We start from the raw sequence: 21,902 nt of genomic DNA on the forward strand, positions 1-21,902 counted from the left end.
AGCTGAGACACTACTTTTTAAAGGAAAGATGTCAGTGTGCAAAAGTTCAGAAAACGTGCCGATGACTGTTCCTTTATGAAGAAGCACTGGTTCATCAGAAGGATTTAACAAACGAAACGAGACATTTCCTTCACTAGTTGGGCATGAAATAGAAGTTGCTGGGAGGAGGCGATAACGAGAGGTTAATTTCTCATTACCTTCGACGAGGCCTGCGACAGAACTACTGTGCGACTGCAAAAGCTGCACAGGAATAATAGCTTCAGAACGAGGTTCAATGACGAATGAAGAAAAAACTGCGACAGAGCAAAGCAATGGAGGTGTATTGCCAGTTATAAATGAGACAGTGTTATCATTCGTAAATGTTACAATATGGCCAGGAACATCAATAACAGCATGGGTTTTATGCAGAAAGTCACGACCTAACACAACATTGTAAGCTAGGCCAGAGACAACTGAGGCCTGACATTCATAATGCTCATTACCAATGGTGAGAGGAAACGTCACAAAACCTTTCACAGCAACAGTGGCACCATTTGCAGTTTGAATACTTTCGAGTCCATTACGCGGCGTCTGCAGCGAGTAATGCATGCGCAGAGCAGAATTAAAAAAACTTTCACTAATTACGGAAATAGCGGCGCCAGTGTCTACGAGTAATTTAACCTGCTCATTTTCAACTGATCCCCAAATCAAGACATTTCCAAGTATCGAAGATTCGTCACTTGATGATGTCCCGTTTAGTAAGCACGGTACTGCGTAGGTTCCCTTTCTTGGCTCGATATCAATGTCATTTAGAGGTTTTTCTAATTGAAACTTGGCACTAGTCAAACGATTTCGTTTATTAACCCATTGTTCGAAAGACGAATCAGCTTTTTCACAAAACGGGGGCTTCATTTGCTTTTCAACCGTTTGGGCCTCCTTCAATTCCCCCAACGAGAAGGCCCTTGTTCGTTTAAATAATTTGTACCGGATCTGTCCTGCTGAAAGTTTTGAGTTGACCGAAAGCGAGAATTATTTTGAACTGCATTTTCTCTACCAGAAACACCACTATTATTACTTCTACAATATCGAGCCACATGACCCACACGATAGCAGTTGTTGCAAATAGGTTGCCCATCGGTGGTACGTAAATTACGCCCCCTTGCATAGCTTTCCCTTACACCTTGTTGAAGCCTGTTCATGGGTTGAGGTTTGCCAGACACAAAACGTTGATCAATTGCAGCAATTAGCTCTGTTTTAAGATTCAGGAGGTCACTTTGAAAAGAGCTTTGATTTGCAACATGATTACCATATGTACCGCCACCCAAGTTGTTACCATAATCAATTTGATCTAAAGCGTTTAACTGGCCGGTTCTCTTGTTGCTAGCCAACGCAAGCAATATATTAACTTGGCCCTCAAGTTCTTTAATACGCTGGTCTTGCGAAATGGTTTGCGGGACGGTTGGGCCGAAAGACTTTGAAACAGCGTCACGGAGGCGGGCAAGGTTTTCTGCCTCTGTGAAAGTTTTTGGCTGGTTTAAAACAACATGGTTCTTTAGTTCTGCGCTTAGGCCGTTTATGAAAATGTTCATCATTTCTAACTCATTTAGATTCAGTCGTTGACACTTTTTTATGATGTCTTCAGTGTAGGTTACTAGAGGCTCATGTTCGAGCTGTTTTCGGGCATAAAGTTCTTGCCGTATCAAAAACTGGATGTTTTGGTTGCCAAATCTTGCAATTAAAGCTTCAATTAAGCTATCGAAAGTTCCTGCAGTTTCGTCTGAGAGCGTCTGAAACCATGCCAAAGCTGGGCCATTAAGCAGCAATGGAAGTGCACTTAATTTTTTTGCATTGCCCCAACCATAGAACCTGGCAAGTCGATTAAATTTTACAACCCATTCATTTACGTCTTCATTTTGGAATCCACTGAAAGGCGGTTGTTTAAAAAGTCCCGACTGGGCGTTTCCCTCCAGGGCTGCCTGCATAGCAGACACACGGTTTTGTAATTCTTCTACCGTTGCTTCCATTTTAACTACGTGAATAACTAAACAATTTCACAATATTTCCAAAGTTTTGCCGAAATGAGTGCAACCACGGATTTTGTTTTCGAGTTATCAAGAAGAAAACGAGCGGTATTAAAGTCTGTCTTGAACAATCTTTAGACAATATCATATAAGTATATCAGCATTCTGAAATTGCTTCTCGAAAGTTCAGTTCAATCTTCACTTTTAACGGAAATCCGACGTAATAATAAAAACGATACAAGATAACCAATGCGGCGAAGACGTCAAAATTTCCAAAGTAACAAGAAATAAAAACCATACCCAGAACATCAACCCCGAACAATTCCAGTGAATACGTCAAAACGGCAAGTGAAATAAGAAAAAGAAAACTATATACAAAAACATATGAAAAGCATCAAACCCGAGCAAATGCAGCGACTACGTCAAAACGGCCAATGAAAAATGCAATAAAACCTATATTCGACACCAAAATGTAAAACGCAAGTTTATCGGTTTTTTTTTTTCAGCACGCCAATAAGTATTCTCGACCGGTCACGTCGTGGTCACCAATATGTTATATTACACTTTAACTACAGTGCAACTAAGTATATATAAAATAACTCACGGCCCTTTTCAACTCGACTTGTGGCAGAAAGGAGCAGAGAGACAACGACTTCTTTCGTCAGCATTTTGAACGAACAGCAAGATGCTTCTCCCAAAAAGCCTAATTCTTAAAACTACTACAGCGTATTTATATATACAAGCATTTTACAAGTATTAATAACAACCAATCAGCTAAAAACACGTAAGACCTACAACCAAAAGAAACCTAGATAATTAACAGCGGAAATAAAGTGTTTGCCAAATATTTAAATTATACCCTACAATGGTTCGTTCGATCTGGTGCACAACAATAGCACAGAGAGTGACAGACTTCCACTTTCTAGCTTTTTGGATAAGACTGAAGCTTTGTGCCTTCCTTATTGTGAACTGGTGTTACAGTGTTGTTGGAACAAATACATGTTAGGAAGGGGGCGTAGTAGTACTTTCCATTGACCAAATGGTTATAAAGGAAATGTAGGACAGCATAAGTGAAAATTCACTGCTTTTAAAAAAACCCAATGCTACAGTTATAAAAGGATGTTATGCAGTCAGTTATGATCAACGTTGTTTCAAATTATTTATAGCGCGGGAAAGAGTGCATTGAATTGGCCAATTTAGAATAAAGTCTACTGTTGGATATAAAATAAATTTTAGACACTTCGACCAGTGCCAAAAACATCCTAGTGTGCACATACATCCCTTGTTAACTTTCTAACTGCATTGATACAGCAAAATATTTCTCTGAAATTTTGCCAAATACCCACTTTGTACTTAGGCCATTTAAAATCAATTAGTTGATTCTCATCAGAATTGCGCCGAAAAAATCAGGCAGGCGGCGGTTTTATATTCTATATATATCCTAAAGCTGTTTAGCCTTATATATGGCCCTAAGAAGCTGTTTTGTCCTCCGGTTTTCCGTCGTAGCTTTTTACAAAGTGAACGCCAATTGGTAATGGAAAGATCATAATATCATTAAGATTTTTAAGAACGGGGTGCTGTGGAGGGGGCTGGAAGAGGGCCTCAGCCCTATGTTGTTGAAATTCAAAGATATTTTTTAAGGGTGCAGCCCTCCCTTAGTATGCGAAAACATTTTGGTAAGGCAAATTCTGTGTTTATAACCCTTTATTACGCCAAAACTTTTGCGTGAATGAGCAGTTTCGTATCCGACTTTGAGTTGGTGAATAGTTGGACTATTTCACATCCATAGCAGAGAATCTTTGACACAAATGCAAGTACCGTAAAAGCTCTGAAAAGGGGGGCTTATTTAGACTATTTTAGAAAATTTAATATTATAAACGAACGACTTTTTTGTTTTTTTTGTTTTAATTGTTACTCGAAATTTCAATGAAAATAGCAAAATTGTTCTACAAATTTTTCTTCAGCATGATTTGAGTCCATCAGCAAATCAGAAACATTTTCAAGACTGATTTCTGGAATTGATTCAAAGGCTCGATCTCCGTCTCCTCTTGCCCTTTGAGACAGTGTCGTGGTGGCTGAGGAGGCAGGGGGCACGTGCCCCTCCAGCGACCAGGAGTGAGGGGGCGCCGAAAGGGGATCCAACTCGTCAAAGGGGCGCCCATATCACGTGGAAAACAAATGAGAACGAAGAAGGCCACTTGACATAGCCGAGCTTTGAAAAGGCGAATATTTCGACCTGTTTAAAACCCTTGAAGTTCTGGAACCGCGGTTAGAAATGGCATCCCAGCATCCCTTGACAATCCACTTTAGTCACCAAGACATAAATACTATGGGAAATTTTAACGATCAAAGTTTAAAAAATAATGCTTCAACTTTACAAAGATACTTTGCCTCGTATTTTCAATAGAATTGTTCTTTTGTTGATATTCTTATGCTCATATTTTATTGTTAAACGTCTTCATTGTTAAACTATGGTACATAATGATAAAAATAAGCTTATGAACATTTTTTATATCTCCATTGAGCCTAAAACGACGCATGTTGTAGAAATTTTGAGTTTCTGATCATCCCATACATTCAAAATTTTTCTTGCCGCCAACCATGGTTGCGGCTTTATTTTTCGTAATGTTAAAGAAAAAGTTATAAACATTCCATAGGTCTTCCTGGTTTCTAAATCTATGTTGTAAATATTTTAGATGAGCTTTTAGAGTTTCAAGAACGTCATATTTGTAAAAATTTTCTTGCTGCTAAAAATGGTGACGCCCTTCAGTAAACCCATGCACCACCTAACCATTATGGCATAATGATAAAAGACAGTTGATGAATACTGCCTAGGATTTATCTTCCATTCCACCATGGTGGCGGTCTTCATGAAACCCCTGAATAATGATACTATTGTGTCCCCCATTCTCAATTACATTTCGCCCACCCGGATAGAGTTGTACCATGAGCTCGACTTTAGGCCCCCCCTCCCCGCAGCCAATTTTGAGGAACCACGCCACTGCTTTGAGACCATCAAGTGAGTTCTTACAAGGGCAATGACAATACTTTATAAACATGATCTGATCATCATCGGAGCCATCATATGAGATATAAAAAATGATTATTTATGCCTAAATAATGCATTTATTGCACGTCACTTCAAGTGTACGAGATCGGGGAGACTAGCAAAAGAAGAGGGCGTATTGCAGAACTATCTTTTTTGAGACGACTGGACTTGGGCAAGGATATGGCAATGGGCGTAGCTTCTAGAAGTTACCAACATCAAAGCCCCTTCCTCCTAACTTTTTAGGATAAAACCCCTGTGTAAGAATAAGGCCAGTTCTTCGGAAAATCGACTCTAGTGCGACGTTGCACAAATTTCTTTCCACGATCATTGCAGAAAAAGCAGCAGGGATAGTGTTGCAAGCTAGTTTCAAAACTATCGTGGGGTCCACAGAATACGCAGATGTCTTCACTTTTTGCACTGCAGTACGGGAGTTTCATACAGCTTGAAAATCATCAACATCTTACTAGTTGCTTTCGTTCAAACAAGATTTCAGTCTTCAGCCTTTTAGACCAGGCGTATATTGCGGAAAGGGTAACATCTCTCCGAACTTTTGGCCACCATGATATTTAGCTACTCTTACCCTTTGGGAATGATAAAATTTTTGGTAAACGGCGAATACCTGCTGCGTCTACTAAATATGGACATTTTCCCAAACGGGGGGTTGCGCCCAATTTTGAATCACGTGCACTGCAACCTTAAAAGTTTCTAGCCTTTACTAACTCTACGTATAAATAACATGATTCTATTATAGTTACGAAGTATTTTAATGCAGTCTGATAGTAGATTATATAAAATCTTGAATTGACACCTTAAAAGACGGGGGTCAAATCTTTAATCAGCGCCTTTTTAATAATACAATTGTCAATTACAAATGGACGAAAAAGTTAAAAATACGTAATACTAAAATGTCATTTTACAACGAAAAGTTTGTATAATCAACTAATAGGTAATTAAAATAAGGGGTTTGAACACTTTGGATATTAAAATTGTTCTACTGTTAATTACAAGCAACGATTGTGGTTTTGAAAGAGTGTAAAAATATCAACAATTATATCAAATCGAAAATTGGTTGCTTTATTTAAATTCTGTTGTTAATACCCAAACATTATAATCTGCCCTATTTTCGGCTTTTTCTAGAATTGGGCCTAGATATTTCATCGCAGTTTCTGTAAATCAAGAAAGAAAAAATAACTAAATCACATCTTTGTACAAATATGTTGAGAAAATAATTTATGGAGTGGCTAGAAGTTGTTGCTGGATCCGTTTTAAAACAAATCAATCATTATTTTCTAGAGTTTCAATAAGGCAGAAAACACCACAGCAAGCTTCGCGACTGTAAATGCTTGGAATTTGCAAACGACGGCTTATATTTCAAATATTAACATCAATTCATAAATTTAATTGCAATATAAGGCGACTCACCAAAATTCACATCGATATTCGAAAGTGAAGTGAACGAAATCAATCCTTACTTTTATCAAATTTATAGGGGCTCATTATGGAGCTAGTTCCTTTTTGCTACTATCTAAAATGGCGGAAGTAAACAAATTTGCCTCACAGCGTCTCTATTTAATTGTCGACCGTTCATATCCCCAACAAAAAGCAATCCGGTGTAATATGAATCCAAAATCCAATATTCAAGTGTCACTCAATGATATAGAAGCGCCTATTGTCAGTAGGAACAACGTGTCACAAGGTCTGGTTTTCTATGATGGCAGCTATGCTTTCGTTAATAACTGTGGAGCCTTTCTTGTTTCTATGTATGAATGTATTCTTCCTTAATATATTTGCACTGCCGCAGGTCATACTAGAGAACGTGTGCTTAAGGAAACATAACGGGACGAAATGCTCAGCCATGTATACTGGATTTTACAAAGAAGATTACGATATTGTGCAGGAGGAATCAAGTTTATGGTTCGGTGGATATTTGGTTTTTAGTACTTTCATATCGGTTTTATCTTTGCCGTTCATCGCAACTATATCAGATGCATTTGGAAGACGAAGAACCATGGTTATACAACCATTGTGCCTGTTGGTTCAAAGCATTGTCATAGTTTGCATACTAAGTAGGGGGTTAATTTTCCCCACTTGGGTTATGGTGTTTGTTGGGTTAATACCTGGTATTGCTGGCGATGCAAGTGGCCTATACATGCTGACGTGTTCCTACATCACAAGGATAACAACAGCGAAAACAAGGACTTTGCGACTTAACCTCTTGGAAGCATCCTCGATCCTATCTTCGTTCACAGCCACACTCTCGAGTGGGTTTATTATAAAGAGGTTTCGTTACATAGGTATCTTTGTTGCTTGTATAGGGTTAGAAACCTTGGCCATACTTTACCTTGTCCTATTCATAAAACCAATAGGAACACCGAAAATGACGGATGAAAAGACGGATATGTTTGAAGATGAGACTGGACTAGATTGTAAAGAAGATCAAAATATTGACATTGATGATAAAGATAAAAATGAAAAGACATCTATAACACAGGAACTTGCCCATCAGCACTTAAACAGCGAAAGTGTGCTAGAAAATTACTCCAAAGAGCGTGAAAAAAAGCAAAGGCGAGCGGAAGAAAGTATGATGTATAGGGTCCTGTTAATACTGAAGGCCTCAAACCCTGTGGGCAGCTTCAAGAGAGTATACGATCTACTAAAGATCTACAAGCAGGTAAAATATTCCCTTGTGCTGTTCCTTCTCTTGATACTTGTGACTATAACATACTCAGGAGAACTAGCTGTGGTGGTTCTGTATTTGAAAAATAAACCATACTACCTCAATTCTGTTGATATTGGCTACTTCCTTGCATTCAGAAATGCATCACGTTCAGTGCTTGGCCTTACGGGTTTTAACTACATTCTTACACGTGTTCTTAAACTGAAAGACCACACAATTTTGGTAATGACAGCATCAACCTTTACGGTCTATTACATTCTCATTGGATTCTCCAATTCAACTTGGATGCTTTATTTGACTCAAGTTATTTTAGCTCTTTCGGCACCTAATGTCCCCACTATTCGTGCAATGATCACAAAACTAATCCCACCGTCCAAAGTCGATACCATTTTGGCAGGAACTCTTATACTCGAAACAATTGCTTTTCTGCTCGGCTCTACAGTCGGCCCTCTTGTTTACTATGGTTTTGCTTCAGTGCATGCAGGATCTGTTTTCTTCCTTGATGCTTTGTTTATGTTTGTTACTCTTTGCATGTCTCTAAGTCTGTTTCTAATAAACCATTTTAAGAGTAAGAGACAAGCGGAAACAAAAACACCTGATACTGCAGCTCAACTTCTTGGTGAAACTGAATTGAACGTTAACAGCTGAGTGGCTGTATGGTTGCCTTCCTCTTCTTAAATGGATTATTTTCTTGACACATTTAGCCTGAAATTTCTACAAAGCTATGTTTTCAAGTAAATATGAGGGTCTCCCAGGGGTTTTCGGGAACAGGGGAACAACTTAAATTTTCAACTGGAAACACGGGAACATTATTACTAGTTTAAGTGAATAAAGGAACATCTTTTTTTTCTTTAATGGGAACACAGGAACATGGCTGTTTTTTACAAAGGTAGGGTAACACGGAAAGAAGTACCCCCCTACCCCCCCCCCCTTTGGGGACCCTCAGATATGCTTTATTTTGTTCACTCTTTCGACACGTACTAAGAAATAGAGATCTGACTTTGCGTGACTTCGCAAAACAGCTAATTTTATAAACTTGTGTAGATGTTGACACTTCATAGATGTGGTAAAATATCAAGTTATAATTTTTTTGGCTGGCAAGGATGATTTTTCGAAGGTTCACAAATATTGAATGAAATCTATCGATTCAAAATTAGAAAATCTAATATTCTCATCAAACCTGGGAATCATGGAAAGATTTTCTCACAATCCTTTGTCACGAATTCACAGGACAGCAGAATCTTGGGACTGGGCGACATTTAGCAAATGCAGCAAGAACGAATCTTCCTGGGCCCACTCATGGCAGTTGAGCAGGGAGCACGCTTGTCCCTTTTTGTCATGTCTCAGTTGCTAGTGTGTGCCGGGGGTGGCTTTATTGGATAAATTGGTGTTTATTCTTAAGTGAATGGTCTGAGCTAAACGTGATCGATGGATAATACTGTATTTCCTTGCTAGGATGATTTCTCAAAACCTTGAATCACATCCTTTTTAATTTTGTTGTTTTGTTTCAGTTTTGCACTTACGATTGTAACAGTCTTATCTAACGTTGCAAACTATCTATGTAAAAGAGAGGTTTGTAGTTGTAGTGTAACTGAATTAAAATGAAAGTCTTTCTTTATTATTATTATAATTTTAGTAAACTATCGCATTCGTTTTTCTTAGTACCTTTGGCCCGCTTAAAAAAAGGTTTGTAAGATTTGGCCCAGTCTACAAATAGGTTGCCCACCCCTGTGTTAGAGCGAGAGGTTGCGGCAGTCGCAGTTGTATAGGGTTTCGGTTTTGGCGTCAAACTGTCCATTCTTCATGAAAATTTAATATTGTATGTTCAACAGTGTCTCAGCTTGTTGAGGAATGAAAACGTGCGTGAGGAATGAAATCTAATAATAGAAGGAAGTACTTGATCCTTTTGGCCTTGTTGGGAATGTAAACTGACCACAACAAAAGAACAAAAAGTGAAATAAACCTTTGCAGGTACAGCCCCAAGAAACTGTTGAATGAATTATCTAAATGTCATAATAATTCGGGGAAAACAAAAGAAATCGATACAACGTCTTTTAATTGACCCAGAGTATGCCAAAGTCTATAATGACGACATGTTTCAGAAAACTGGCAGAGCCCGGTCGTCTTTTCATATGGAATTTCATATGGGGCTTTGGAATCGATATACATACAAACAGAAAAGCCGTCAATTTGTAGACAGAAGGAGTTCGTTTTTTCTAGATGGGCATATCACTTTACAAAATTCTCGTATACTTTTGAAAAAATCCAATTTTCTTCGAGAAAAATCTTCTAAAAATCCCTAAAGATCCTTTAGTTTTATCGTATGGTGTTTGGGTAGAGCGATACACCGCTCGACCGATTTCTCTCTTGGACTCCTGTGGTAATTTTCCTATAGGCACACGGTACTGATTGGACAACTTTACTGGTCACGTACTCGCATTTTGCTGTTTGGCCTATTTCGATCCACAACTGGATATATATTTTCCATCTTTTTCTTTCGGAACCTTATTCTGACGTTTTATACTCTGAGGAGTGTCAGACGAAAAGGCTTTTAGTATGTTGTGAAATGTTTGATTTTTTCAAAGCCATTTCCGATACAATGTCCTTATATATAATAACAGCTTTTCGTATTTTGAAAATGTATTTCAGAAACGTCCCGAACGGTTAGGTTGTTCGAGATTATGACCAGTTTACGTTTCGTTCATTCACAAGTGACTTTTCCCTACACGTTCATAACGATCAACCCTAGTTTGGGGGCTATCAGAGATTTACAAAAGAAGGCCAGATGGGCACAGTGGGCCCAGATCACGTACTTTTTGGAAATAGGGTCATAAGTCAAGAAATAATTGTTTCTAGAAAATGAATGATACCTCGTTAGAAGCGTTAGGTGAGCGAAACAATTCAAAACCACTATGTGCTTTATTTTTTTGTAATTTTGGGGTCCTGGCCCCCAAATTCCTTATTTGGAAATATTTGGCCAAAATTACATTTTCGATATTTCTCGACTAATAATCATCACAGGGAAATTATTGAGGGCTCATTAGAAAGGTATAATTAAGACAAATTACATGAAACTACCATGCGCTGTATATTTTGTAATGTTGGGGTCCTGGGCGAAACTTTCCTTATTTGGGAATTTTAGACCAAAATTACAATTTCGATATATCTCGACTAATAAGCATCACACGTAATTCAAAGTCATTGGGTCTCCTGGGACTTTCCCCATCTTGGTCAATTAACTGATTGTACAGTTCCCAGGTATCAGCAGCATTTCTGGTAATTGGAAACCCAGTTATGACATAAGCTCGTGTTGTCCAATCATACACTTTCGTTGTACATAGAATGCAATCAGCACCTTGCCATCCACTGATACATCTTTGAACTTCAAATCTTTCATGGTGTCCTGTTTATTCACTGCAACATCAACTAATATACCTTCATCATAATTTACCACTATTCCTCATTCAACTCTTTTCTTATCTTGTCAGTTGATGGTACTACTTCACTTAACAAGTCAGCATCAGTTTCTTCTTCGCGTATAAGATATAGTGGCCGTACTGCATTTAAAGCATTTGGTGCATTATTTTCCCACATTACTTCATCAATGTTGTTTCTAGAACAAATCATCTTCAAAGGAACCAAACCATATTGAAAGATGTGTGATTTGGAGTCAATCATTGCTTTGCTATGCATGATCAAATGTTGATCTGATCCATCTCCCCCATCCTTGAAATAAATTTTGTAACAGTCACCTTCCTGTTGTTTGTACGTTCTTTGACGTCTAACCAACTTAATAACCAATTCTATTGTTATTTTCACCAATGATTTAAAATCATATTTTACACCTTTTTGGTCTAAAGTAACTTCCAGTTTCGCATGTGTTGGCCGCAACTTTTCACGAGCCAAACGAATTTCATTTGTAGTGGGAAATATGATTCCTTTTGTTTGCAATATTGATCTAATTTTTCGTAATTTTTTTTTTGTTAAAACTAGCGTGTGCATCATCACAACTGCATCTTCAACAGTGAAATCATGTTTATCGTCAAATTCATTTTCAAATATCTTTTTACTAACCATGGACAGACTTTTATTTGTCTGCACATTTTCTTTGTAGATGATATAACCCATCAATTCAGTGACAGAAACATCATCCATTCTTTCATTATCCATAAATTCATGATTTCTTTCGATAAGTTGATTCGTTCGTTCTTATTTTGCTTTGAAAGATAGTTCCCTAAATGGTTTACGTGGAGTCGAATATTCGGACAGATCAGTACTTTTTCGTTTTTTGTTAGCATTATTTCCAGTGAACCTAACTTCATCTGACGCCTTTCCTATTTCTGCTGCTAACTCTACTCCAGTTCTTTTCTTTTTTAAATTTCTGTACTGTCGCAAACTAGCTCTCGTAATTTCTTTCTGGCTATCTGTCAAAGCATCTTGGGCCTAACAAATCTAACAATACAGGTTCTAAATCATCTTGCTGCAACTTTCTTTTCTTTTTTACAACTTCATCATCTTGACTTGTAAACAACTCAAAAAACCTTTTCTCTGATACCTCCATAGTCTAATATATCTATAGTTGTATGAAAGGTAGATTGTAATTTTCCATGGCATATAAATCATATTATAGAACAGAAACCATTACAATACAGTAACATGTGTTCATATGATAGAACAGAAACTATTACAATACGGTAACATGTGTTCATATAATAGAACAGAAGCTATTACACTGTTCTTACTGTAATTTAGTCAGAAATAATTACAGTGTTTGAAGGAAGGTTTCGATACTACACATGTGCATAGAATAGTATCGAAACCGTTAAAATGCAATAAACTATCTATCTATCTGAATAATCTATCCATCTATCTATCTGATGTATAATAAACTATCTGATAGACATAATGAACTTATTCGAATAATAACATCAGAAGAAAGGTTTAAGGTAAATGGTGTGGAAAAGGAATTGTACTGAAACTTAAGGTTTTGCCACAGAACTAAAATTATCATTTTTAAGGTTTTTACCTAGGGTCATGTTTTTAAAGTCAAAATGCTTAAAATCCTAGGTTTGGTTGAACAAGTATTCTGTGTTATTGTATAGAGCTTACTTCATAGATTTTAAAATATATAGGGTTTACTATTACCAAAATAGCCATTTTTGCTCAAATTTCAGATTAGGATGAAAAAATACCATCAATTTGTGCACATGTAATATTATACACATATAATGTATTTTCTTGAATATTAAGCTATAGTTTAGAAAAAAGATATCAAAAGGAGTTTTTTGGATGAATTTTTTACAATATATCTACTATTTTTGATTATGGATGACAGTTTTTGCCAAATATTAGACAGAAAGATCCCACCTAAGATTTTTGTTGATTTAAACAGACTTCAAATTATCATAACTTAAGATATTGACATAATTCTTTTTGTGTTTTGTGGGCAATTTATTTGGCTTTCAGAAAAATATCAATTTAAGAAAGCTTTGATAATTTTTTTTGAACCTATTTCTACCTCTGGGCCCACTGTGACGGGTGACTAACTCTGGCCAAAATGCACATAAAAAGGCCAATTTAAAAAATTCCCCAAAATACACAGCGCAAAGTGAAGCATATATTTCCATGCATAGGCCTGTTGATAATCTCTAAGCTCAAGCAAGAAACTGAGAAATTTTCTCCTTCAAAACAATTCCTTTGCTGATCGTAAGTTAGCTGATAATATTTGACATTTGAGTTTACACTGTGTAGTATTGCTATTTCAATTCATAATTTGTTTGTTACTTAGGGAGTTAAATTTTATATCAAACAAAGGAATGACCTCAAAATTTTTAAAAAGGCCAAAAAAGGCCATATTTGAGTAGTAGACCAAAAACAAAGTTACCAGGCAATTTTTTTTATGAAAAGGGCCAAAATTTGAAAATTTGGCCTGAAAAAGGCCAATCTGGCAACCCTGTAGGCTATGTGGGATAGTCAGAAGATTGAAGATGACACTGAGCAGGAACGCTTTCGAACAAGGAGCTGAATAAAGATCGGTGTTCTCACGCAAATTCTATTCCATCATTCAATAAATTATTTCAGTTAAAAAAATCAATAACGATATTCATACATTTAACCCTCAATTACATAAACAATTTAAATTCAGCAATTTTAATCAATTCAATGACGAAAAAAGGTGCTATGATCTAATATAAATCATAAAAGAAAAAATAGAGGCATGAAGAAAAAAATTGGACAAAAATAAAATTGAAACCATTTTTGAAGCCAATTTTCCTACATATACATATTTTTCTGGAAAATGTAATGATATTTAGAAAAGTTTGTCTCAGAGTTCTACCTTATAGAGAGCGATGCACAAAATCGTATAAAGATCATTTTCCATAGTGAAAACTCACGGACTTTTCTCAAGCTTCTAAATCTTGCTTGAAGCTATAACTTCGTTTCGAATGCAACCGATCTCATCTATTTCACATTCTACAACATCTCCAACCTGTGGATTAAGTGATAGAAGGGAATATGCAATTAGCATTGCAATAAATTACAAATAGAGCGAAGAAAAAAGGTGTTTAAGTGTGATTCTTATAGCTAGACAATAGAATTGACCCCAGGGAAACGATGTTGAATAGGCACGACAAACATTACCACATCAATAATAATTTTTGTTATTGCAAACAAGTATTTAACTTAGCTACAATGACGAATTTGCTATAATCAACTTAGAGCAGGACTGCAAATCTCTCCGATAGTTTAGCATAGAAAAGGAGAAAAAACATCTTGATGTCTACATGGAAAAGAAGGCACTGGATTCCTGTCTGTGTTTAAATGCAGCCAACGTTGACTGAGCAATATATTGTTTAAATTCCTTAATAAAAAAGAAATCACATATTTTGCACAGTTTTGGATTTTGCAATGTTTTTAACTTAGTGTGCTCAATCTCTCTTTTTCGTATCCAAAGGAGGTCCATTCCTCCATAGAAATGCTCGCCAGGCACTTTTAACACGTAGATACATAGGATTTTCAGTTACATCTCTTACAAATGCGTCTTACAATATACTGTCTAGTTTCTGGGAAGTTGACCTTTCCATGGACCATCAAACACAGTGATACCTATTATCTAAGGATGGGTAAATAATGTGAATTTCCCGATGACTGTATGAACAGAAAATATTGCAAGTCTAGATAATGCTCAGTGCTTCGAATTTGAACTGCAAACGGCCCCTCTGCTTTGGCAATCAAGTTATTCAAGACTCCCAATAGGTAAAAATACCAGTTAAGAGCATTGTCAAGAAGGCATAAACTCTAACGTGTATGCTGCAAAACTTCTTCAAATTCACTCAAAACAAAAAATGAGAACAAGAATTGTCTATTAAAGATGAATTTTATTATTGTCTTCTTCACGAAAAAACACACCAACATCAAAACTTAGTTATATAACACCGGTACAGGATCTTCCTACACAAACACGCCTTCGCTCTGTCATTGCACGAGAAAGGAATCAATTGCTATAAAATAGTGAAAGTCAAACAGTCAAATAAATTTCGGAAGGAAGCCGTCGCACGGCAAATGCAAACAAGAATTTTGCAATTTATTTGACTTGCATGGTATCAACTGGGAAAAACTGCTTTAAATAACTGAGATTCTTTGTTTGAAACAGAGTTAAAGAATTTTCTCAACGATTCTTGTGATAAATGCTTCCATATAGTAATAAATAAGAGTTTTTTATGCGTTTTAAACCGTCACAATGCAGGAAAATCTTCTCTTTACTGTTCACCTTGCAAAATATTGTCTGGTTATATAATGGCATCGTTATGATAACAACATTGAAATGGGATTTTCTGAAATTCACGCAGTCATAAAGTAATTATTTTAGAAACAGCTGATGCATGTCAGAATTTTGCAAAGCAAGCCTTCAATTGAAGGTTAATATTTCTCTCTATTGCAGACAAAGAACGCGGTACGAGGATAGGAATAACTTATATGTAGAAATTCTACTCCTGTCTTTACGCAATGTTTCCTGTCACTGTTAACACGCAATGTTTTCCATGCATTACGACATAGATTCGATACACTAAAAGACATACAGAATTAGAAACCAGAATATATAGGTCAATTGACAGCAAGCCATCACCCAATATTGCGATATTTTCATTGAACTTGTTTAAAAAAGTGATTGATTGTTCAGCCCGCGAGAAGCATTAATACATTTGAAATAGAAAGATTTGAGAACAGAACAACGTTTTTAGCGTAGCTGTACGGGTTTTTAGCGATTTATTGAAAACTTGAAATTCCTATTCCCTGGAACCGTAGAACGTGCTTTCAAATGAACGCTACCTCAAATGAACGCTACCTCAAATAAACATCTCTTCGAAAAAGCGTTTCTTATATTGAAATGCAAAAAAAAGCCCCCTCTTTTAGAAAACAGTCTTACCTTATTCATCTATTCAGTAAAGACATTGATAGAATTCCTAAGACAAATTTTACTTGACGTGATGCACATACTAAACATGTCCTTTCACAAAATACCATAATTTTTGCTGAGCCCTTAGGACATGTTTGAAACTCTCTTCTCAAGCTTCAAAAGCCTCTCACAAAAACAATAAGCAGATGGTTCCTTGGTTGACTGCGCGTATTTTTCATGTTGTTAGAATAAATCAAAATAAATTAAACGGAATGCATACCTTCAAATAGGTTGGTGGTTTTCTAAAACACCCGACTCCAGGTGGTGTTCCAGTGACTATGACATCGCCAGGAGCCAAAGAAAAATACCTGAAATATAAAAAGGAGTATTGGCTGTTTACATCATGCCAGTGAACCTTTCAGATGGTGCAGATGTTTCATCTTGAACTTCCAAGCAGGGATGAAGATAAAACATAATAAAAAATAATTATGAATTTTTAACAATCATCTTCCCAAAAGATTGGAAGCACGTCCCTTGAGGCAAAAACCCCTCAAGGGAGAGTTGTGTACGTAATTGTTTAAGTGGCATTATTTTTTGGATGTCCATTTCATCAGTGTCCCAATTGCAAATAAGACAATAAATTGACATATTTTCAGGGACATCATGAGCTATAGTTTTGAAACACAGAATTGCAAAGAAAAGTATCAAACCAAAACATTGAATGTTAAAGCAAATAAAACCCAACGCTATAGGAAATAAAGTCAGGTAATACCTGCAAATTTAACCAGGAAGTCAGTAAGGCATTCATTAGGAGTTATGTCGTAAACAATTAAAAAGAGGAACTCTATCAATAGATAGACAAACTGAGAACAGCGTATTAATGATGCATGGAAGGGCATTTATACTGGTCACTTTAACAAGTGGTAAAACATAAACATGGCAATTTCCTACCTGGATATATATGAAATTATCTGTGGCGTTTTGAAAATCAAATTCTTCGTTGTAGAATTTTGCATTGTTTGACCATTTACACGACATCTAATGCCAAGATTGTGAGGGTCTTCAAGGTAAAAAGTTGAAGCCTTTAAAACATATCAATTTTTTGATAATTCATTAAAATAAAGTTGTAAATACATACTTAAGGATGAGCAATTTAGAATGAGCCATCATTAAGAATATATAAAGAATGAAACAAAGTCCAGATTTTCAGGCATTAATGATCTTTGTATTTGGTTGATGCTTCGCTGCATTGTTGTGTGCTTTATAGTACTTGTAGATGCTACTACAATAATCCAACATAAATAAGTAAAAAATAAATATGATTTATAAGAATAGCCTAGCTAATAATAATCGAAGCCTTGTTAACACATTTATGAATTTATGCAACAAAATATACTGTAACTCTACTAAATTTACACTACAAAAGGGTCTAAGGCGGTTAAATGGTAGCATGAATAAGAAAATAGTAAAATGGCTAGCAAATGTTATCTGGCTAAAAATTATAGTAATGCCTGGATCAAAGAAAATATCTCAGGCAGCAGAATTTCTCTTCATATATTGTTATAGATAGTATTTCTTGCTATTTCTTTGGGTTTTACAGGAAAACCCTATAGAGTGACTACTTAGGCTCTAAAACATGACTCAAATTTAGATATGTATTAGATATCAATTAAGGGCCCAAAAACACTTTACTTTAATCAATTAGGGCCCCACACTGTTCTGTTACACCACTGGGTTCAGCTGTAAATACTAAAGCTATTGTGCAACAACAGGTTCGTTAGCTGGGAAATTTAAAGGTACAATTTGCACAGATAAAATAACAAAAGGCCTCTATGATTCTTTCCACATTTCCAAATAATGCATTTAAAATATCAATGGCCATCCACAAATGAAATTGCAATAGTCAGGATTTGAAATTCAATGTAATTTCAAAACAAATTTCACTAACCAGAGATTTGGTCTGGGGTAACTAAAGCTGGTCCAATTGGACAGAAGGTATCAAAGGTTTTGCCAAGAAGCCATTGGCCACCATTTGAATGCAACTGTTTGTCCCTTGCACTGACATCATGGGCAACACAATAACCGGCTACGTAACTCGATGCATCAGTCTCCTGTTAGGAAACAATGTAGTTTCTTGAGAATAGAATAAACAATAAAAAAACATGGTCTAAACCTTAAAGTATTGACATAGGACAGCACTGAACCAATGCAACAAATCAACGTTCTGAATCCACTTGCAAGCACAGCAAAAAGTAGGTACCAAAACAAAAATCTACGGCTAACAAAGAATCTGTATGGAAATCAGCTGGTTTTTCTTGAGCAAGTTTGAATACATAATGTATGAAGAGCATATAGATATATAGCTTTTGAACAAAACAACGTCTGATGACCACATTAAATGTGATATGTGGGGTTTCAATATAGATTTAGCAGCTAAAGACAATATCATTGGACATTATTCGACGCTCATACTGTGCCGAATGTCTAAAAAAGTACTTTAGTTTGATATGATATGTTTCCAATTTTCTGTGCATTTAGCGCATTTTCTGAAATTTTCAGACAACTTTGCTCCTCTAAGAGGCTAAAGCCCCCCTTAGCCTCCCAGCCACTGTTCCTCTGAAATCTTTAAGGAAGTCCTCTGATGTAGCAAATGTCTTGCAAAGTTTTAGAATAACCCTGTTAGTGCAGCGAGTAATCATGTTTTTCATATATAAAGTTAGTTAGTAACCAAAATAGGACCAGGAAGATAAATAAACCAAACAAAGTTTAGCCATTAAACAAAAGAACATAAGAATATTAACAGAAGAACTACATAAATCAAAACTAAAAGATCCGAAATAAAAGAATTTTGTAAAGTTTGGGTATCATCTCTTCCTAGCTTCCTCCTCTTTTTCCTTGCTAGGGTTTAGCTATATGTCCAAAGGTATTTTTCAACACTACCAACCAAAGAAAGCTTCCAGGAAATTGGAAAAAACTGAAAAAATGAATGAACTTGTACCTTTATGTGAGTGCCATGCTTTCCAATAACAATTGCCAGCTCAACTTCCCAGTCAACAGCCTGTAGATGAAGAGACAATACATTTTTATAGAGAAAATAAATTCAGAAACATCCCTAAGCAAAACAAGGACATTGTTAGGAGTTGCCATTAGCAGGGGTGTATCTAAAGGAGGACTGGGTAGTTTGTGGGTTAAACTATTTCTGGGCTGCATTAGTAGGTGAGTGAAACCACATGACAGTGGGTCGATAGGCACAATATGCCTGCACCTATTACTATACCAGCAATTTATTATTTTCATAATTGTCATTATCAAAGCAAAATGCAGATTTGCTTACTATGACTTAGGCTTAAGGTAATATGGTAACCAATGGACAGGGGCTAAAATACAAATGAGCTCTATAAAGGTTCTGGACACCTTGGGTTTGGCCACTTCCCACTTCTTCTATTTTGCTTATTGAAAACGAATTTTTTTAGGTATTTTTTACAGTATACTATTGATACCTTAAATCCATCATCATTGAATAGTAGAAATTCATGACAGGGCAATACTCAGCTTTGCAAAATCTCCTACTCCATTTACCCTAAAGAGAACACAAATGTTTCCCCTGGGTGACATGAAACCCCTCAGGCTTCACAGCCTATTACGGGCAACAAACTAATGGAGACATTCAGTGTTAACTATAGGATTGTTTAAAAATAGCATGAGTAAGTTAACCATTGCAAAAGATTGACAGTCTGGCATACTTGCTTAAGACAAAAAATAATCCAAGATTTCCTTGAAAAAATTTGAGGCCTTCGGCTGGTCTTGAGATGGGCAAAAACCTCACATGACTTGGTATGGCTGTTGATTTCTAAGACCTGGCCATGACTTTTGCCTCTGAACCAAAATTATCGATAATAAAATTTTCATTACTTTGATGTAATGTAAAGAAAAATATAACTGAAAAGATAACAAAGCTCTTTAGTCCTAATAATAACATTTTCAATGATTTAATTCCCTTATTATAAAACTTCCAAATACAACTACATTGCTATGGCTACATACATTTGACTCTGTTGGATAAATAATTGGCCCAAAAGGATCTTGAATAGTATTTGGAAACTTTCCAAAAACTATTGGTTCTTTTGGGATTGGTGCATTTTGCTCCTCACAATGATCAACATAATTCATTCCAATGCCAATAACTTTTGATGGATTAACAGGTGCCTTCAGCTCTACACTTGATCTTTCAACCAAATTGCTTTTAGAATCCAGTGCCCTAAGATGGAGTTAACAGAGATAAAAAAAATAGTGCCTAATCAAAAATGAGAACTTAGTCTGTTTATTGAATTTTAAATGAGGGGAATTGTTACATGTTAAACAACCCTTCAAAAAAGTAAATTTTTTAGATTTCTTTGAACTCCCTCATAGCACACTAAAAATATGAAAAAATTAATTGGGCTAGATCTATGGAGGGAGTTGGTAGCCCATCAAAAGCATACCTAGCAAAATAAATAAATTAAAAACACATTAAACCTCCTTACTAAACAACCTTCCTTGAGAGCTGAAAAATTAATTGATGGTTTTAACCATATACAACTAAAACCATATATAACTTTGGATATTATTGAGAAAACAACAACATAACAACAACAAAATAGATATATTTTCCCTGCTAACAAGGTCTATATGATGATCTCATTGTATCTCCTTAGCATGTCTTGTTTCACAAATTCAACTCAGCATTTCCTTGTTGACTCTTTTTCTGCTTTTCTTGCATCTCCAATCATTGCTTTTTATTCCAGGTCATTTCTTTTTTCCTACCATCATAGCCCCTGCTTCTGTCACACTACTATGACACCTTTCACTTTTCTGCACTTTCTCACCTCTGATCATGTCCTCCAGTTTATCTCCAAACAAAATCCAGTGCATTTATTTTTGCAATCTCTCTATTTCCATGGCTTAGACCTTTGAGTAGCTTTGCACACCACATGCTACCAGACATATGATGTTTACATCTCTCCCTGGGCATTCTTCTGTTAAAAAATAGGCCACATAGTTCCTTGTGATAAAGGCCACTAGGCTACTCAGAATTTTGGCAGTTGGAACCTATTATCTACCTTATAGCCAGTGGTATTCTTGATGTTTGCTCCAACATGTCTCTAGAGTATCATTTTAACAACTTACTACTCTTGGCTACTTCAAATCACATTGTGGTTATATTTGCATGGCTTTGGGTGTCAACAACACGTGTGGCATTTGAAAGTACCAGCAGGACCTTTCAAAACTTCTCTAATTTTGCTGCACCTCTTGTATATGCACTAATTGAAAAAAGACTATATCGTCTAGATAAATTTCTAACAGCTTGAGGTCATTTACGATCTCCCTATATCATTTTATTTTGAAGCATTCAGTACTGTCTGAATTAAAGATAATAATGTATGATGCTCACGGGGAAAAGCTATACATGCGGAATAAAACTTAAGATAACACTGAAATCGTTAATAGAGAATAAGTACCTTTTAGCAATCTCGAGTGTCCTTGTTCCTTGCTCGAGGAACTCGCGCATGTTGTTTGGGACAGACTCGTCAAATTTGCACAAGTCAACAATCGCCCCATCTTTCTCTACTTCAACGCCAACACTTTTCTTTCCCTCTGCGATAAACTGCACTAGTCTCATGTTTCTTTTTAACAAAAAATTAAAGCAGTTTGCTCTTAGACGCCTTGAAACTTCAAGATAACCTCTACACAAGAACATTTGTGTTCGAATCTCCTGGAGTTGCCTCGTTTTGAAATCGG

The 21,902-nt window shown here is 36.2% G+C and overlaps 1 protein-coding gene across 1 annotated transcript; it reads right to left on the reverse strand.

Moving 5' to 3' along the window:
• Window positions 1-13,967: 13,967 nt before the first annotated feature.
• Window positions 13,968-21,896, reverse strand: LOC135696080 (oxaloacetate tautomerase fahd2, mitochondrial). Its single transcript, XM_065215357.2, has 7 exons — window positions 21,623-21,896; window positions 20,169-20,382; window positions 19,123-19,182; window positions 18,073-18,235; window positions 17,076-17,184; window positions 16,405-16,492; window positions 13,968-14,216 (listed from the first exon to the last, which is right to left on the reverse strand). The coding sequence occupies exons 1-7, from the start codon at window positions 21,859-21,861 to the stop codon at window positions 14,139-14,141; spliced, it is 951 nt and encodes a 316-aa protein (XP_065071429.2). The 5' UTR covers window positions 21,862-21,896; the 3' UTR covers window positions 13,968-14,138.
• Window positions 21,897-21,902: the final 6 nt, after the last annotated feature.

This window comes from Rhopilema esculentum, chromosome 14 (genome assembly GCF_057945365.1).
Source record: "Rhopilema esculentum isolate cy_ngs chromosome 14, ASM5794536v1, whole genome shotgun sequence".
Classification (NCBI taxonomy): Eukaryota; Metazoa; Cnidaria; class Scyphozoa; order Rhizostomeae; family Rhizostomatidae; genus Rhopilema; species Rhopilema esculentum.

Bases quoted from the DNA above. Each gene is read 5' to 3' on its own strand.
- LOC135696080 (XM_065215357.2), bottom strand. From the start codon at position 21,861: ATGTTCTTGTGTAGAGGTTATCTTGAAGTTTCAAGGCGTCTAAGAGCA. The intron at 19,183-20,168 runs GTATGTAGCCAT...CTTCATCTACAG, and splicing joins TTTATCCAACAGAGTCAAAT to GCTGTTGACTGGGAAGTTGA. The intron at 14,217-16,404 runs GTATGCATTCCG...CTTAATCCACAG, and splicing joins AACCACCAACCTATTTGAAG to GTTGGAGATGTTGTAGAATG.